The sequence below is a fragment of the Malus sylvestris genome, chromosome 13 (genome assembly GCF_916048215.2).
Source record: "Malus sylvestris chromosome 13, drMalSylv7.2, whole genome shotgun sequence".
NCBI lineage: Eukaryota > Viridiplantae > Streptophyta > Magnoliopsida > Rosales > Rosaceae > Malus > Malus sylvestris.
Window position 1 is genome coordinate 11,511,800 of NC_062272.1, and position 19,972 is coordinate 11,531,771.

Sequence of the window (19,972 nt, forward strand, 5' to 3'; positions counted from 1 at the left end):
AAGCATACATCCAAATACTAATATTAACACGTCGGATTGGATCGGGTTAACGGGTCGAACCTAAAATGCCAGGTCTATATCAACCGATATGAAACAAACTCATTTGGGCATAAGCCAATAGCCAGTTGTACAATCAACTCACTCTCACAAAGATATTATACTAAATATGCATCAGTTTCAAACAAAAAAGCTGGCTTCCACTGTATGACCAACTTTTTTGAAGAAGAATTCCAGAGCGAAAAGAAACACAACCTAATTTAACATTACACATGTTGAACCAAATACACAACTGCTCTCCACTATGCTCGACCACCTCGTTTAATGCTTTCTGTCGTGCCTCGTGCTCTTCTTCCGGCTCCTCCTATCATCAGAATCAGATTCGGAAGCTGACTCAGAATCAGTTGATTCAGATGATGAGCTGTACCTTCTTCTACGCCTTGCCATCTTTTGCTTCTTCTTCTTCCTTCGGTGCCTCCTCTCCTCCTCTGAGTCAGTAGATGAGCTGTAATCTGAGCTACTCTCCTCCGAAGAATATTCAGATCCTGTAACTGATGATGCACCACTATCAGTCTCGAAAACTGAAGCCTCGCTATCACTTCCGGAATCAGAGGCTGAGCGATGCTTCCTCTTGCTTTTCTTTGACTGCTTTTCTTCCTTCTCTTCCTTAATTTCTGGACTTTCCAAATCATATGATATTTCAACCTTCATCTTCAGTTTAGGATTTTTGAGTTGCTGGGTCCTAGACGGTCTCGAGATGTAAACGCGTTCATTCTTGCATTCATATGTCCAATGCCCGGGTTGGTAACACTTCTGGCATTGTGAAGCTGCACCACCAACGGTAGACACATTTGACTTGAGGTCTTTCCGTTCACCCAATCTCACAGCCTTTTCAGTACTCATCAAATACATCTGTCTCTTGGCTTCCCTTTTCTCCTGCCATCTGCTGGGTCCTTCTTCCTTCTGCCCATAAGCATTAACATTCCGAGCAGCTGCAGCAGCTGCCCTTTCAGCCTGAGCTCGACTAAGACCTTTTGCAGCACTCAAGGCTGCTGCCTTGATCCTTTCAGCCGCAGCTTGAGCTTTCTCTTCTTTCTTACTTGACATGTTCTAAATCACAATGTTCAAATCAAAATACAAGCAATTGAATGCCAACGGCCTGAAGTTTCAAGGCAATCACTGCCACAATCTCCAAATGCTCTCAGACCCTGCATTTAAATGGTAATTAGGTCATTCAGATACATTGAATATTTCGGTCAATAAGGTAAAAAACTCCCGTTTTTCAGTAAATATCAAGAATGAAAAGAGTAAAAAAGCCAAAAGCGAAAACATTGAAATCAACTAGCTTTAAAAAACACGTGAAACGTACAGGTTGAAGTATTAAAAAACCGACAAAAATGACCAACTTTGTATGGCTGGAAGAAGTTTCAAACTCCCCAATCAATAAAAACGAAACATAACAAAGATTTCTCTCACATACATAAAATCTACCAAAATAGAACTAAAACTTATAAGCTGGTAATCTATCAGCAATAAGCATACAAAAGTTACACAAGATCTCCCTGTAAGAAGAAGGGCTGATAAATCTACAAGAATCATCAGACTACAAATTTAACTGGAAAAATAAAAAACATATTCGAACATTAAATATATGAGCATCAAAACCTTTGTATAAACAAAACCTAGTACAAAAAAAACTTTCTTGGGTCAATTTCTTCAACTTAATTATTCATTCCTCAGCGTCATCGGTTTAATTCACAATGTAACCTACAACTAAGCATTTTCTTCAACAAGACTACCTATCTAACCTAGTTTTTGTTAGGATATCAAGTGGCATCACTTAGTTAGCCCAGGTGTCTCAATTGTTGAGTTGGAGATCTTTAGCATGCAACCAGCTATGTAAGCTGAGATACGTGCAGATGCAAAGTGTGAATGAATATTTGATTGTATTAGTGCTTTTATTAAAACTTTTACATTTGGGTAAGGTTGAACTGGGGTTCAAACAATTTTGAGTCACACAAACTGCAATCTAAACCCTTTTTCCCCCTCAAACTACTAAGGCCGATAAGTTCAAGCAACATCGAAATTACAGCAATACTTGTACCAAAAAACCTAAAATTTACCTAAATTCACACAATCAAGCACCCAAAACAATTAAAAAGGCATTCTTTCCCTACCGATCTACTCGAAAACAGTTGCAGAGGCAGAGATTAGAGCAATTATTTAAACAATAGCATAGATAAAATAAAAACCCCAGAAATTTGAGAGGAGGCTTACCTTCTTCGGGTCGGGTATCGGTGAGGGAACTTGAATTAGGGCAGAGAGGCAAATCTGGGTTTTGGGGGAAAGGGGTGGTTCTTTGCCTTTAATTTAGATTTCCTTTAGGCGGCTGCGGCTGCGGCTCCATAGAGAAAAGCGGTCCTTTTTTTCTTTATGTTAACACGCAAAATTTGATTTTGACGTCATAAACCGATATGTGATTGGCTACCCTTTTCTCGTTTGGTTTGGAGACATTAAAGGGGGTGTATTCAATTGGGATTCTAAGGGATTTTAATTCTTTTAATGAATCTAGGGGTATTCAATCAGGATTTTAAGTGATTCTCTGAAATTCTAAGTGTATTCAATTAGCATTTTAAAATAGTTTATTAAAATCCTTAGAAATCCAGGTGTATTCAATTAAGATTTTAAAGAAGTTTATAACATTCCAGGTGTATTCAATTAGAAATTTATTTTAAAGAATTTGAGAAAGTTGAGGAAGTAGAGGGAATTGGAGAGATTTCGTAGTGTATTTTAAACATCCACAAATCTCACATCTTCCCATAAGATTTCGAGGGAATTGAATCAAAATTTTATATAGAATCTCTACAAATCAATTAAACTCCATAAAAATCTATGGATTTATAAATCCATTAAAATCTCTCACATTCTCAATTGAATACACCCCCTAAACTTATGAGCGGTAATTTTGCGATCGATTCATGACACTTGTAAATCACGTGAAAGTGAGGTCATCTCCAACTAAAGGTATTATGTTTAACCCATATTCAGATTATAGTCCTGTAAGAAATTATTCTATTTTTTAGTCTCCTCAATAATTTATTATTTTAAGTTTGTTCTTTAATTTTATTAGTTAATTGAATTAAACTAACATATTAAAATCAGGTTTCCGACATATTTTGAGTGCCACTTGAAGATGTGGCCATCTGAAAATTATTTAAAAAATTACAGGAAAGATTATTGAAAGAGGTAAAAGAGGGGTGTGTATGAAAAGAGTGTTTGAGATTAATAGAATATGAAGAATTGAAATAAAATGAGATAAGATAGTATATAAGGATGAAAATGATGTGAGAAATGGTATAGAAATGTCTTAAAGTATTTAGAGGACAAAATTAAAATTTTAAATTTATTTTTTTAAATTTCGTCTAAGAAAAAAATTTAAAAAGCAAGTGGGCTCAACTAAATGAGTTGGCTGGCTGGCTAAGGATGTCTAACCATGTGGCTGAATTTTGGCCCGGTGGGTTCCAAGGTGTTTTCACTCATACTTTCGTTGGAAATAAGTTTTGTGTCAAAAAATGTTATCCTTTGGCTTTATGACCCTATGGCTGGCCGGTTTGAGATGATATGATAGAGAAGCTAAAATGCCTCTACTTCTAGAAAAATGGATTGTCGCGGCTTTGATCACCAGCTAGTCGTATTAAAAAAAAAAAACCCTTAAAATTCAAATAATGACGAATAATGATTTGCATGACATTAGTACATTGGAGTCGCAACATCTAAAAACTTGCCGATGCCGATAACCAAAATGAACCTTCAATAACCAACCATCTAAAACATCTGGAAATCTCGATACTAAACCAGGGAAGTTTAAGCATCCAGAAAGAACAAAGGGCAACATTATGGATGGTGAAAGCAAAAACCTAACCACAAGTTCCTTAAAACAAGAGAGAGATGGGGCAAAGTCACATCTCTGCATTATCAAAAAGAAGGCTTTCTGTGGGACTACATATGAATATGACCCCAACCAGCAGCCTAAAATATCCCAGAAAGAAGATTTGCAGCGGTGGATATGGCAGCTCCGGTGATGGCGCCTTGCACTATCTGCTCATGGGACGAACCCTCCGATGTGAGTGCCAGGGCAACGCCTGTAATCGCTCCCGCAACTGCACTGTTTTTCTGCACCGAAGAACCAAGCGCAATAACGGCTTTAAGCACCATACAAGTATCAAGCTCTTAGTAATGCTGCAGCATTCAATCCATGACAGAAGATAATTAAGCATTACCCAATCGTGAGCTCCACGAGCCTCTGCCAGGCCATATGTAAGACCCGAATACACCCCCGCAGCCAGCCCTGAGAAATAAAATAAGTTAACTTCCTTCAAATCCTCCTTCAAATCCCAGTGGTACATGACACTGTTTCCAAACTGCGCATACATAATTGTAACCAGGAAAAACCGAAACCTATAGCTTGCAAACTGATGCATTTCATGTTTGCAATTTGATTTAGAAGATGTGCTTACCCCATTGTAATGATTCCTTTCCTGTATTCTTCACCTGGAAAACATTGTGACAATAAATCAGTGACTACTAACTGCATCACGACTTTGCTAGAGCTTACTCAAGAATTCGAAGTACATAAATTATCAAATGGCAGACAAGCCAGAAAGCTCCAATGCAGATAAGGCCAGACAGCCGCAAGAGAATTCAATTATTTATGGATCAATTTGTGGTGGTTCATTAAGGAGGTATAACATTAGAGCACCTCAATATATAATTGATTGGTAATTTGAGGGCAACAACGAAATACAATCTTGGTAATTGGAATTAGCTTGATTGCTAGTTTTCAACTCACCATAGCTTCAAGAGATTTTCTGTTGTTTTCACCTGCAAACCACATAACAGCCGCTTGAGACACAATCAATTGTTCAATATACCAACAACTGAGCAAGCACATACATAATATTGCAAAGGGTTCTCTCGTAATCTACATCCGTAATTTTGCAGCCGGGCGGGCATACTACATCAATAAAAGTTATAAAAATAACTATGGAGTAGCTAGCTGCATATATACCTCTGAGGTCAGGGAAGCGTTGCCTTTTGTTGCCTGGGACTGAGATTTCGGGCGGAATACCATTTGTACTTGAATCGAATCCTGCACATTATAATGAACACGTATACGTACGCATGATTCAACAATTGTCTGTCTCTTTAGATAGACAACATTAATAATATGCAGATAGCTCAAACCCCAAATATGGTTTGTCCCATCAAGTTATTCAGATAATTAAAATTTAAACGAATAAGTGTAGATCCATACATATACGTACGTACATGTGTAAAAACCAAGAAATTCCAAAGTAGAAGGAAACAGAAAGATTATATGGTTATTACCTTCAATGGCTATGAAATAAGCCTCACGCGACACAGCCTGAATAGCTCCGATCTGTCCATTGCAGCAACCCAACCTTATTAACGAAATGCTCATATATTTTGGACGTACTTTTGTTAACACAAGGCACACGGACACATATACAGAGAGAGAGAGAGAGTGTGTGTGTGTGTGTGTGTGTCTGTGTGTGTGAAAAATGGAAGGGTAAGGAGAGGATACCCCAGCGGCCTTGACGAAGCTCTCGGCGATGCGGTTGAGGAGAGGGTGGCCGAGGTCGAAGAAGCCGCTCTTGTCGAAGCTGCGCAGCTCCTGCAGCAACGACGGCTTTGTTTCCAAACTAGTGCTGCTGGTCGTGTTCAACATATCTTCACACTGCTTCAGTATTACATGTTCGATATCGTAAAAGTTTGAGGTTATACTGCTGTGATGAGTGATGAGACTGAAGCGGGGAACCAGTAGAAAATGAGGCAAGAAGGTACAAGGAAGACACGTACTCATGCAACGCTACGTTCGTGTCTTTCTCCTGCGAACTTCGGGGCGACTTGTTCCAACTGTTTGCCATCTGTCCCCTATTAACCTGCCTCACAAACAAACACTATGGTAATGAGTTTGGACTGATATGCTGGACTGGAAAAGGATCATCTCCGGATTCATTTTGTAGGGATCTTAGGGATCTTCAAATTTTAGTTGTTCATTGTACATCGTGCGATCAGTTTTTATCAGATACTATTTGTGTTTAACTTTAAATAAAAAAAACCAAATGAATTTCTGACCGCACAATACATGATAAATTACTAAAATGTGAGGATCTCTAGAATCTCCATAATTTGAATTCAGATGGATCCAAATCCTGCTGGACAAACAACAGACTGGATTTAGAATATCAATGCATCTCAAATTTTCATCACTACCCTAAACTCTATCTATCACGTTCCAACATAACATTCTTGACCTTAGATTTTGATATTCGTTCGTGAAATTTAGAATTTGTCACTCAACTGGAGTAGATAACCAAACATCACAATTCAACATTATCACTTTGGCCCCGAAATTATAATCGAATTTGATTTGTCCCCTTTTAGGTTGGGCAGTAAGGGTTATGGGTGGGCAAACAGGTTCAGGAACCGTGGGTAGGGGCAGGTAATTCAGGTTCGGGACAGGTACAAGGCGGGTCCAATATTTCTAAACACAAAACGGGGTGAGCGGGTCTTAAAATAGGAGGGAACGAGCCCCCAGCCCGACCCATTTCTTTTCCTCATCCCTAGTCTTATCGATCTCTCCTCCCCAATTCCTTTCATTTCACTCATACCTCGAGACATCCTCCTAACTCTCTCCCAACCTCCCACCGTCCCAGCTCCGTACCCCGCCACCATCATCATCAAACCTCTATCTCTCCTGATTCACTCATGTCTTCCTCACTCCGTCCACTGCCATCATCATCAGGCCTCGATCTCTCCTGACTCACTTTCTAGAAATCAATCTCTCTCTCTCTCTCTCTCTGACAAACTCAAAGGGACGGACGAAGTCGAACAACTCGAAACGACGTCTCCTCTGTCTGACTTAGACCCATATTCGCAGCACACAACTCTGCTCATAGTCCTCTTCAGTTTTAAGGTATTACATTTTCGGGGATTTAGGATTGAAAATTAAATTAGGGTTTTCTAGATTTAGGGATTTTGTTGGGTTCCTTAACCTTGACCTCTGTTATGTTCCAATTTCATATCTTTTATTGAATTAAATTAAATTGAATTTGAGCAGGAAAAGAGGCAGATCTGAGTTGGCCAGCATTGAATCTCATTGTGGGTGGCGATTTGGAACTGGGTTTGGTGGGTTTGGATCTTGTTTGTACCATACTTAGGGCCTCCATATTTAGACCTCGTACAAATACTCGGAAGACTTAAATGTAATTATGTAATAAAGGAAGGGGCAAATATGTAATAAGTGAGGAGCCCTTATTCTATAAAAGGACTCCTCACCCTCACAATTAGGAGGGACCAATTTCCTAGGCCATCAGAGACCTCACTCTCTCCCTCAGAGACTCTGAATCTCTCTCCCTCACAAACAGATAAATACATAATCAGTGTGGACGTAGTCAAATATGTAATAAGTGAGGAGCCCTTATTCTATAAAAGGACTTCTCACCCTCACAATTAAGAGAGGCCAATTTCCTAGGCCATCAGAGACCTCACTCTCTCCCTCAGAGGCTTTGAATCTCTCCTTCTCACAAACAGAGAAATACATAATCAGTGTGGACGTAGCCCAAACCTTGGGGTGAACCACGATACATCTTGTGTTATTTACATTTCTTGCAGATTCACGGTCTGATTTACATTGTTCCAAGACCTCCGGTTTTGTGCATCAACAGATCTAATGGTGAAGTGGGCATGGGCGGAGACGGCATTGAGTGGTGGTGGTTCGAGTGGTGCTATTGAGTTGCAGAAGAATACAAAGGAAGGGGTGTGGGCATGGGTGGATATCGCAATCTCAATTGAATTTTTTCTGATTTTTTTTGTGATTAATTGCTTGTTTATGATAGTTATTGATGGATCTTGACATGCCCATTTGATTGTTATTGTCAACGCTGGCTTGATTGTATCAAATTCAAACTGATTGAATTGTATCCCAGAAGAAAAAAAAAACAAAAGAACCGTGGACCCACCCCTAGTAAGGGTCAGAGAAAAGGACAATCAGTCATTCTTAAAACCAGTATTTTTAAGATCAAAAGGTCGGTATTTTTTTTCTTGCAATGGAGGTAGGATACCAACAAATCAAAATTTACTAGACTTTCTTTGGGGTTGCATGTTATTAAGGGTAGAAATCATTCCATAAGTTACCTTGGATAATTATGAAAACTCAACAGCAATTTACAGCGAGTGCAAAAATGAAAATTTCACTCCCTACTGAAAAACCCCTACTCACTACACTCTCCTCTCTCATTCTCTCTCTATTACGAGTTACAACCAACCCACACCCCCACCCCCACCACAAATATACTTTTGGCATTAGAGGCACAATCCCACCCAACACAGGGCTTTTATAATTTGGTGCCCCTTCTAATTTCTATCACAACAACAAAACTTTTTCCCACTAACTGGGGTCAACTATATGAATCCTAGAACGCCATTGCGCTCAGTTTTGTGTCAAAAAATAGAAGGAACAAATCGAACGAAACACAAAACTTGAGATGAAAGGCGAAAAAAGAAGAGAATTGGATATAGAGAAACCAATGCTGATGAATGTTTTACAAAAACCAAAATACTTCAAAAGCCCCAATAAGGCCAAGTGAAGAGATGATGATAGGCTTGGCCACCCCACATTGTGACTATTGACTTCTTTTTTCTTTCCGCGTCGCAGTGGCACTATACAGTATTCACTCCTACCATCGTCGATGGAAGCCATAGACCAAATTTATCCTCTCTTCTCTGTCGGTTCACTCCTCTCTTCCAAATGTATGCTCATCTGCGGCCTGGGACCGCTTTCTGGCACCAAGCACGCATTCACAAGTTGCATAAAAAACACAAAGCAGTAATCCCGTTGGCTAAATATAACTTACGACCCATTTACAGCCATTTCCGGTGAAGATTTTGGTGGTATCAACGGGCAGTCCTCTCCACCCAACTGTCTATCATCCGGAGTGCCATGCAAGTGATCCGAGCAGCCTCTAGAAGTAGTAGGCTCATTTTCCCTATTGTCAGCATCATCGCAACTGTTGTTCTCAGAACAGCTCTTAGAAACAGCATGCTCATCATTCTCTTGATTTTTCCCTTCACCTGAGTTGACCCCCTCAGCTGTGCGAGTTATTTTCTTATTCGGTAGCACTGCCTGGCTTAGAGTTGTACACAAAGCAGCAAACACACTTTCTTTTGGCTTGGAGTTTTTACCCAACCGTTGCCTCTTTGCTAGCTCGGTCTCCCTATCCTTAGAAGCCAATTTCCGCTTCAACCTAAGGGACTCCATTGTTCCTTCATCTTCATCAGAAGGTTCAGGATGTTTCTTGGGCGGTGGCTTGTAGTCTTCGTCGTCCTCATCGTCATCATAATCCACCAGCCCGACAGACCTTGGACTACAAAAATCAATATGAACAAATGGGCCGTATAGCCAAAAATATTCTGAAAATGCACTCTGATAAATCTACACTAGAAGAGTATAATACCTGGATGGTGGATAACTTGCAGCAACTCCATTGGATAAAACAGGTTGCGGTTGGGTCTGTACTTTTTGGGTATTTGGCATGGATGCAGATGCTGTATCTTCTTCATCACTGATTACCAAGTTCCATCATGTTCAGTGGCTATCAGTAACAAAATAGGGGAAAGAGTACTATCAATACATGATAAACGTTCAACACAAAGACATACCTGTCCTCGTTGAAATACTCTTCTTCTTCTTTCTCCAAAGCACGCTCATCGTTTCGTTTTCTAGGGTCTGACACATTAGCGGTGCCTTTGGTTCCAAAATGTTCTAGGCACTGCAAAAGCACGTGTCAAATACAAAAGCTCCAAATTTAGGAGTGGAGAAAATATAGGAGCATAGTACCTGCTCATATTTTACTTTGAGGGAGATAACCGATGCAAAATTCTCAAATCTGACCAACTGATCCCAGAATGAATCAACCAAGTATTTAACCAAAGACTTCAAGTTTTCCTGGAAAAAAGAGAAACACAAATAAGATGATACATTCAAGACATACTTTAGCTCCAGAAACTGTGTCAAAAAGAGAGTAGCACCTTCCGGATGAACTCAAAAAGTTCTAAAATAGCCGAGTTCAGCAGGTTATATCGATTTCCATTACCAACAAATGCATCGACAATTGGCTTCAGAAGGTTGTTCTTAACAATATGATTTATCAGATGCTCATCCTGCAGAATCACGCATTACCCAATTATTACATGAACAACTTAGCCCAAAGAGAAAAGAAAGATTGCATATTTCACATATCAGAGCAGGTAGAGAGAGACTATACGTACAACAGGGCACAAAGATGATAATAAACATTCTTATATGTACTATGGAAGCTGAAAAAGTTGCGCAGACTAAGAACCTTTTTGAAATATAACATTCTTTTTATCCAGATTTCCCACTACGATCATACTGATGAGAAATTCTCACTATGAAACCACTATGCTCAAATCTGCACAAGCTATACCGTCACGATGTATTGACTTCTAGTCTTGCATGGCAAATCGCTCATCTTAACTTTTCTTTTCTTGAAGCACATGACATAATATATTTTTTCATGCAATTTTTTTTTTCAGTTTCTGCTATGGATAATTGGTCCAAAACAACAAAAATGATCACCTCCAGATCATTTGGATCTCTTTGGGATTTTAGCTGAGCTCAAGGATAAATAAAACTTTTTTATTAATCAACATAAACTCACATGACGTGAAAGAATAGTGCGAACAAATCGAACTGCAGCAACAACTAAATACTTTTCTCTTCTTTGTGTAACCAACAAAACTTTATCCATCACATTACTAAGCAGAAAGTTACACCTGCAAGTGACAAAAACCCAAACATTCCAATGTCAAGGGTCAGCAGCAGAAATCCATTTATGAAAATTGTACAAGGAGCCAAAATATTACTTTATTCTGAATGGATGGTGAAGGACACAAAAACAAAGCAATTCGCATATATTTGATAATATTTCAGGCTTCGCAACACTCTGACTTTCAACTCTTCCACCAGAGATAGAAGATTTATCAAATGATTGACCATTGCCTTCCAAAGAACATGACGCTGTTATAACATCAATTAACTGCCCCAGATGCTTCTCATAGAATATCTCGATAATTGCATCTCTCTGTAGCAAAATCAAACGAGATAAAAAAAATAAACTCAATAACCAACCCATGCAGTACAAGTATAAAAACGAGGCATTGGAAATTTTTTTTTTTTTCTTACATGCAAGTTTTACCGACATGATATAATAAACTACAAACCAACATTCAAATTGTTACACCCGCAGAAATAAACCGTATTGCAAACTCCATGAAAAGCTTCCATATATGAAACTTCTGAATTTGTGATAATAAAAAAAATCATCATACTCTACATGAAAGAACAATCCAAAGAACTATGAGATGGACTAGAACAAAATTGACCACAGAAAGTAACTTCAGTAAAAAAAAGGGCGGAAAATCGTTAAAAGGAAAAAACAATGACCTGGCCCAAGTAAAACAGCAAACAAAACAATAAAGTAATCAAATCAATGAGATCTACAATTGACCATAACCCTAGAAGGCATAAAGCCTCTTGTTATTTTCTGATATTATTGATAAGTATTAAAATTATACGTATAATATGCAAGGGAATATGATTATTTAAGAGCTAGAGAATATAACGAAAAAGCTCATAATAAAATCTCCTAAAAGAGAAAAAAAAGCAATTAATATCCCACAAATGGTGTCAACAAGTGCACCAACTTCTTAAGTAAATATTACATGTACATATATGCACACAAGTACAAAGAGAAATACATAATTATACAAGTGCATATTTGTTATGCCCCTCTAACCTAAGTGGACCTACTGGTGAAGTTACTGGTGTAGCGCCAGTGGTACATAATTAAAAAAAAAACAGTTGCAGTTCAAGAATGAAAAAAAGTAGACACACTATAGGACAACAGAGGAGAAGAAAGATGATATCCACAGAAAACTATTAAATTTAAGGAACCTATAGGTGAGTCCTACGAAGAGTGACAGTGACAGAATACATTTAGCGAACAAATGTCTAGAGTAGATACCTGAGCTCCTGACAATGTGTATGAATCTAGTAGACTACGAAGAATTTCAAGAAACTGGCAGTGCATGTCCTCTCCGAAATCTGTAATCATTCCTTTAACCTGTAAGTAGACAATTAAATATCAATATTGATAGAGATAATTAAAACACTTGAATCAGGATTTATAAATTTTAAATGACTGCGACCAGTGTGGTCAACTAAACTGGAAGTAGCCAAAGACAGTCAATGTCTTTTCCATGCTGGATGCTTATATGCAGACATCAGATTATACATATTATGAGTGTGGGGAAAACAACTAGATTCCTTTTAGATACAGTTGCTATGTCCATTCACCTAATATCAGTTCTAAAAATGCAGACATCAGATTATACATATTATGAGTGTGGGGAAAACAACTAGATTCCTTTTAGATACGGTTGCTATGTCTATTCACCTAATATCAGTTCTAAAAATCTAATACAAATATAGGCAATCCCCAAAGCAATCACAAGTATAACCTGTTGCTTGCCTAATTAGGTGGTTTCTCCTTCTGTTATTAAACATAAACACACATATTGTAGTTGATTGTAATTTCGCCTCACAGGCCATAATCACATCATCGATACGACATTGAAACTGAATAATTCACTATAAGATTTCTTTGAAGCTCAACTAAGACAGGTGAAGGTTATTGTCCAAGTCCATTCATAGACAAAAAATAATTTGGAAAAGTGCATACCAAGAGTCCAAAAAGTGGAGTTCCTTCCTGACGAACAACATATGAGCGCAGAAGGTTTGGATCCTGATTCATGAAAAGACTCAGGATATCTGTCCTGCATCCATTATAATCACCAATTGTTAGGATTATGACACGAGCGAAAAAAAAATGAGAGAGACGCAGCAAACTAAATACAAAATACAGATTCCTAAACATCTGATTACCCAGTTAATACAAGCTTTTTGTCTTCACTCTGCAACACATCAGTTACAATGTCAAAGATTCCTTCATTCATGAGATCCCTACAGACATTCAGCATTTCGCACTTTAAAACAAAGACACCTTAAAAGAAATATTTTTAGCTAACAACCATAACATAAGTAACCAAAATTTAATAAACCAACGGAGAGTTACAAAACATAATAGCGGGTAAAGAAATGTAACTGCAGGATTTTTTTACCTAAATAGCCGAAGCTGCTGGACCATCTGCAGGCTTTTGCTTAAACTACAAAACTCGTGCAAGAAATATACCTACAATGCAAAGGGAATGATAAGCACAATCAATTCTAAGTAACGTCAAGAAAACTAACCAGAGAAATGCAGCCACAAATTCTAAGGTCACTATCATTACTATGGTCATATTAAAATGCGGTAAAGTTACAGGTGCTGACATTAAGAAAATAAAAATAAAAATAACCACCATAAGACTTTTTATCAACGTTAGAGACATTAATAAATATTTCTAAATAAATTGGAGGAAAAAGAAAATCAAAAGAGAGAAATTACAACATGTAAAAATCTAGTTACATATTCAATACTCCCTTTGAGAACTGCAGTGCACCAATATCATGCTGCAGAAGTCAGAAATACAATGAAAAACCACCTATGGAAATCAAATTACCAAATTCTTTTTAGTTTCTGCAGAGGTGGATGGCGACCGTAATCTAGCAAACAATTCTTGAATAAAGGTACTGTCATCCTTTAGCAAAGAAACAACCTAAAACAAAATAGGAACATCAGAATTAATATAACGTAAAGCCCAACATGTTCAAAGAATGAGTTGTAAAATCTTACAATAGCGTTGTTTGCATGAATAATGGAATTGAGATTTGCAACTGTGGCCTCATCCAGAACTCTAGCCAAAACAACATCCTAAAGAAGTAGTCCAAAGTAAGAATTGCAACTGAAGTAGTAGGAAAAACAAAAAGGTTAAACAGAAAACAGGCAAACCTTTAAATATCCAACTTTATACGTCTGGTGTATCTTTGACAACACAATAGCATCTTTAATCGGTATGGCCTGTGCAAAATTAAATTGTCAATCCAGATTCACAGCAAAGAAAGAACCAAGTCGAATATAAATTAAGATGCTATCCAACATCCCTAGTCCTTAGCCCCAAATCCCAACAGCACAAAAATTATTACCTCCTTAAAAACAACATGTTCTTTCAAAAAGTTACGATGGTGTTGGACATTAGGTACTTCAGGGTCATCTGCAAACCAAAATTCAACAACAATATCAACAGAGTACTGAATCATAATGAACTAAGAATCAAATTACCAGGCTACAACTAAATCACATTCCAAGAACAGAAGGTTATATGAGCGAACACAAACCAATTACAGAACTCACACTCAAGGGAACCGATGATATCCATGATTAAATCATCACCGAATATTTTCTCAAAGATCTGAGGACTATTCAGCAGAACTGCAGGTAGAAAACAATATATCACTCGATAAAAAGATATACATACATTTATGTAGCAGATTCTGAGAGTGAAATACCAAAAAGGAATACTTACTGATCCCCCTTACTATTTTGTATATCATGTGAAGACCATCAACATTTTTTAAGTCTTCACAGATTCTAAATAGGCCCATGAGCTTTCGAAAAAACTCTTGCTGCGTTAAGATTAAAAGACTCATTAGGAAAAAGCAATATAGTATATACATGAACCAACAAGCTGTCGATGAAGGTTAAAATAATAAACAAATTTTATGATTAGGATAACATGTTTGGACGTACTTCAACAATTGATTTTTTTTATAAAATAAGAACCATGCTAAATAATTCACTGCACATTTCTTCAGAGATCCACAAAGTTGTACAAAGCTTACATCAGTCAATATCAATTCTGTAAGTCGCATCTGATCAGCAATGCCACTCTCGGTCACAGTCTGCAAGACAAAAAATCCACATGATTGTCATCACTTTGCAAGTATGATGAAAAGACAATCTCAAAAATTAATGAAAAGTGAAAAGTAAGAAAGATAAAACAAACATATGAGATGCAAAAGAACTAAACCACCTTAAGGATTAAAGGAAGTGTGGATAGCTCAACCGTAGGGAGCTCCCTCAACTCACTGTTTGCACTGTGAAATGTCTCATCTACAGATATCGAAAAAGATCGACAATTCATGTCACTGATTTTCAGATAAAAATAAAATTTAAGAACACACAAGCACAATGTAACCAATAATAAACGTCACAAATTGGAATATAGAAAACAATGAAGGTACACATGGACATTATTTAAATTTAAGGAAAATTTATTTTTATTCATATTACTTGAAACAATTTCACTCTTTCTCATACAACAGATATAAACACTGCAATCAGAGATAAGAGAAGCCATATTATTATTGAAACACACCCTTCCTTCACGCAGAAAAGTAGAAATATTAATTCAACCAATGAGCTTTGACTTAACCCAGAATGGCCAGAAGTTGATGAACAAATTCTTTCTTCAGGGATTTAGGTACCTTTAATAGTTTCATTATGCATTCCTGTGTTAAATATCTTGTTTTAAGGCGCAGATTTTTAGTCTTATAATATAGAGATTGGATGAACTTTATAGGGTTCCACTTCCACAAATACGCAATTCCTATTACACTAGTAAACTTTCTGAAATCAATGCTTCATGGCGGATAAATCTTTCATCAAGGAAAATATTTGCATGCACTTTTAATTGAAAAATGGAGAGAAAACACAATAAACGTTCACTAAGAAGAAGGTTACAGCAGTAACATATCTAAAATGCAAGGTACAGAGAGGGAGTACATTTTGAATCACATTGCAAACACTTACTGTTAAGAGAATTAAAATGTATACTCCTTTGAACGCTGCATATGTGGTCCCTGAATAGATCACATAAAATAATTAGTAACAACTATGTTATCAGGAAAAACAAAGGGCAAAAATTAGGTAGTTACCATATGTAAGAGCAGCCTGTAGGCTCCTGAAAACTGAGAGCTAATTCAGTAGAATATTCTGGATCCCTCCATGAGATAATTGTATCTTGACAAGAAAAAAACCCGAACTTCACAATTTAGTATCAGCCTAACTCGTATAATAGTAAAGCAAAATTGTGTCACTTAAACTTAAAATACCTTCTTGCTTTCTGTAAATGTCATCCGAGCTGATTCGATGCAGAAGTAATGTCTCATTGTCTTCTTCATCAATAACAAACAAACCCAGCTCTTCTGAACGCTGTGTTACCACAGTTGCATTCAATCAAAATGCAGGGTAAGTTCAGAAATCGTTTCCAAGGAAATGTGACTCAAAACAACTAATTCTCACAAATTTACTGTGTCTATCAGATTAACAAATGAATGAGATAAACAAACCTCCATATAGTCAACCGTGACATGACCAGTTCCCTGATCATCCCATTTTCCATCCTCACTCAGACGGTAAACCTTAACACGCTGAGATACGAAAAAAAGAAAAATTAGACCAACAGCTTCAACTACATGCTATATACCAACATCACATCATTAATGCAAATTCAAACTATAAGATGGCCATGGAGCAGATACATAATTTTGAAATCTTAAAAAGCTATGGACATTAACTTTCTTTGATTCCAATATTAGAAGGAAAAAAAGGCATGGTTTCACAATCGTAAAAGCAATTTAAGAGGAAACGAAAAGGCAAACACAGGTAACAGACCATTATACTGAACAAAGATGTGAATAAAGTAACATGTTCACATTAAACATAAGAGATCCTCATAAAAAGTTAACACACTCATCAACACAAAATTAATTATTGTAATCGAAAGTGTAAATGTACATACTACTTGCTTACAGCTACCTCATGTTATTACACAGACATTATCACAGCAAATCGTGCAAATACGCTACACAAGCAATGCAATATACCCTAAGTCTCTATAACACTGAGTTGAACACAGCATCTCTCTGCTCACATTTGATACTATTCTTCATTAGAAAAGAATAACTAAAAATAAAATCTCAATGTTGATATTAAACCCAGCACATCCTAGTTCTCTAATGGAAATAGCGAGTTTATATAGTGCAAGCATTATGAACTCTCTCTGAAATAGAGAGATAAAGAAACACTCCCCTAAGACCAAATCAATTCTCAAGACGCTCTTATGATCAGATTAACACTGACAGAAACAGTACAATGCAGGAGCCATATGATTGATAGAATGAACTACATGTCAGACACACCTACATAACACTAGCACTCCCTTCACCAAAAAGGCTGAACCTGAATTGTAAGTTGTGATGATTTTCCAGAATAACAATGAAGACGATGAGCATATAGGAGCATTTAGCACAGTGAACTCATTTCTGTTTCAGGAGGATCCTTTTCTATATTTTGATTGTTAGATTTGAATTTTATTAGACATAGTGTTTTCATGAAGTTATAACTGATGTTTTGCATACTCGCCATCTAAGTTTAGATAAATTATTTGCATCATGCCTGCCATGTCATTTCATAAATTTTTTAAGATTTTCAAAGAAAACATTTCCATATTTGTGTTGGTTCTTGGCACATAAATAAGCAAAAGTCTAATTTTACAATGGCATAAAGAGATAATTACCAAAGTCAAGAGTTTAGTGCATATGTGAGACTCTAAAAACTAGCAAACACATACAAAATATATAAAAGTGAGCATAAATCAGAAACAAATAAAGTTAAAGGATATGGTGATAGTCCAACTTTCCATTTTTCTTAACATGATAAATAGGGTTAAGGAATTAAATTTCAATATACCGTCACAAATAGTGTCACTTATTCAATGCAGTTGTTTAAGATTAGAAAAAAAAATTGTTAGGGAGACCACATTATTAATCATGTCATTTTACATCATTTAACTGAAAAAAAGGGGTCAATTATGGGAAATATAGAGGTCCAAAAGCTAGGAATCTAGCCCAATGAAATAGGTATTGTAGAGGTCACCAAAAATAATAGAAAGCAACAAATGTCATAGAAAGGTTGTTATTTCACACTACGTCAGCTACCTATCGCCGTACAAGGAAACTTTCTAAGGAAGACCAATACTTCAGCAAAAACAAAACAACAACGACGACAACAATCTTCCAAATTTTACCATTGTCAACATAGAGACAACATCAGTATCAGAAACACCATCACCAAATTAAACTCGGTGCCCACCTTTCAAGTTCCAGAAAGTTAACTAGCTTAGGAATGTGAACTTTTGCATGGAGCTCAAACAAGCTGTGTACAACAGAAGATTTCAAATAAAACACTCAGACAGTCCCACTAAACTACTTCCTGTGATAAATGAACTAACCTCATCCTCCTCCAACTTATAAAAAAGCAGTATCAACCATGGAGACTCCAAGCTACAAGTCCTGATTATAAAGATCAATTCTACCACATCCTTCGACCCAAAGCAGTACCTTTTTGGACACTTCAAAAACATAGCTTCCCCTCAAATGATCAAAAGATACTTATGCTACTTACCCGCACCGCCCAAACAGTAGTTATTCGCCTTTGCAGTGAATAACACTTTCCTTACTATTAATAGAATAGAAACCAAGTAATGCTAAGTCTCTTGTTAACCGGTGTCACACACAGTGCAACAGCTCTTAGAGCTCCAACCAGCTAATTTGATATGTACAACACTTTAAAAACTTAGACAGCTCGAAGAACACAGGCAATATTTATTTTTGCACCGAAACCCTAACGGAAAAGAATTCAAAATGCTAACATTCCCAAATGAATATAACCAGCCCCTCCACCCCCCCCCCCCAAAAAAAAAAGAAATTGAACAGCTAACAAAATTACGCAGAAAGCAAAACAAGATAAAATTGGGAGTGAATAAAATCAAGCTGAAACCTCAAAACCCGCAAATAACAAAGAAACCATTACTCACTGCCATTCTAGGTCAAAGCATCGAGCTTCCTAATTTTGCAGGGAAAGAAAAAGCAAACTCACCTGCATCGAATTCGAATTGACCGGCGCTTTATCTGGCGCGCCCATCGTAGCTCCGAAGTCTGCGATTCGAATTCGGAGCAAAAATTGAATAATTGGGCAAGAGACTGAATCGAACAGGAGAATTGGATAAAAAAAAATTGTTAAATTAGGGTTTTGAGGGGCGGGGGAAAAGAGAGATTGGGGATGATAGAGGGGGTGATTAGGGTTCCCGGTGATCAGTAGAAAACCCTAACCGCCATTAACGTAGCAGTGTGAACCTCCGATTTTTCTCGCACTCTCTCTCTCTCTAGCGCTCACTCTCTCTCTCTCCGCTTCTTCTTCTTTTCTGCGCAAGTGTCTCAGCGCCCGACCTTCGCCTTCGATAAGAGAAGAAAGTGGGAAAACTATTACGCATGTTGGGATTTTGTGGTGTCCCCGTTATACCCCTGGATTTCGAGTGAAATTACGGGGGAGCATTGACCATAAGAGTATGTATGGAAGGGTTTGATACGTATACGGACAGAATGGGATGTGATGTCAGCAGATGGAACGGAAGTTCTAGCTACATTCAGCATGCGGATGCTCTATCTGTCGTTTGATACAATGTTTATAGAATTGAGTAGGATGGAACGCTTTTTTTATTGTTGATATTTCAATATATATATATATATATGCTTATTTATAATATATTTACTACAGTAACACTTATGAATATCTATACTTATTTAAAAACGCAATAGGTAATAAAGAATTTTGATATATTGATTACAAAACAAATCGTGAGTGAAATTGCTTGATCTTGTGACCTAATAAAAAAACATTCTAGAACTTATAAATGTGCAAACAAGGGAAGATGCAATTGGGAAAAAGTAAAAGAAAAAATGAAATATCCCAACTTGAACATTTTTCCTGACTTAAAAAAAATATTGACTTGCAAAAACAATAATGAA

At 37.1% G+C, this 19,972-nt stretch overlaps 3 protein-coding genes across 3 annotated transcripts; all 3 read right to left on the reverse strand.

Annotated features, from left to right (window-relative positions):
* Positions 1–79: 79 nt before the first annotated feature.
* Positions 80–2,432, reverse strand: LOC126596190 (uncharacterized). The gene is made up of 2 exons (XM_050262702.1): positions 2,275–2,432; positions 80–1,205 (listed from the first exon to the last, which is right to left on the reverse strand). The coding sequence occupies exon 2, from the start codon at positions 1,102–1,104 to the stop codon at positions 319–321; it is 786 nt and encodes a 261-aa protein (XP_050118659.1). The 5' UTR covers positions 1,105–1,205; positions 2,275–2,432; the 3' UTR covers positions 80–318.
* A 1,288-nt stretch (positions 2,433–3,720) lies between these two features.
* LOC126596191 (outer envelope pore protein 16-2, chloroplastic-like) lies at positions 3,721–5,827 on the reverse strand. Its single transcript, XM_050262703.1, has 7 exons — positions 5,603–5,827; positions 5,386–5,437; positions 5,066–5,146; positions 4,847–4,878; positions 4,515–4,548; positions 4,278–4,345; positions 3,721–4,170 (listed from the first exon to the last, which is right to left on the reverse strand). Exons 1-7 carry the CDS (start codon positions 5,744–5,746, stop codon positions 4,027–4,029), a joined length of 555 nt encoding a protein of 184 aa, XP_050118660.1. The 5' UTR covers positions 5,747–5,827; the 3' UTR covers positions 3,721–4,026.
* Positions 5,828–8,568: 2,741 nt separating this feature from the next.
* LOC126596189 (uncharacterized) lies at positions 8,569–19,411 on the reverse strand. Its single transcript, XM_050262701.1, has 24 exons — positions 19,044–19,411; positions 16,454–16,534; positions 16,217–16,316; positions 16,040–16,124; positions 15,915–15,964; positions 15,136–15,215; positions 14,945–15,004; positions 14,629–14,728; positions 14,457–14,534; positions 14,249–14,316; positions 14,055–14,123; positions 13,899–13,976; positions 13,726–13,821; positions 13,285–13,355; positions 13,049–13,126; positions 12,846–12,939; positions 12,129–12,227; positions 10,969–11,186; positions 10,764–10,878; positions 10,111–10,242; positions 9,920–10,027; positions 9,742–9,851; positions 9,537–9,644; positions 8,569–9,446 (listed from the first exon to the last, which is right to left on the reverse strand). The coding sequence occupies exons 1-24, from the start codon at positions 19,086–19,088 to the stop codon at positions 8,933–8,935; spliced, it is 2,637 nt and encodes an 878-aa protein (XP_050118658.1). The 5' UTR covers positions 19,089–19,411; the 3' UTR covers positions 8,569–8,932.
* Between the last annotated feature and the right edge of the window lie 561 nt (positions 19,412–19,972).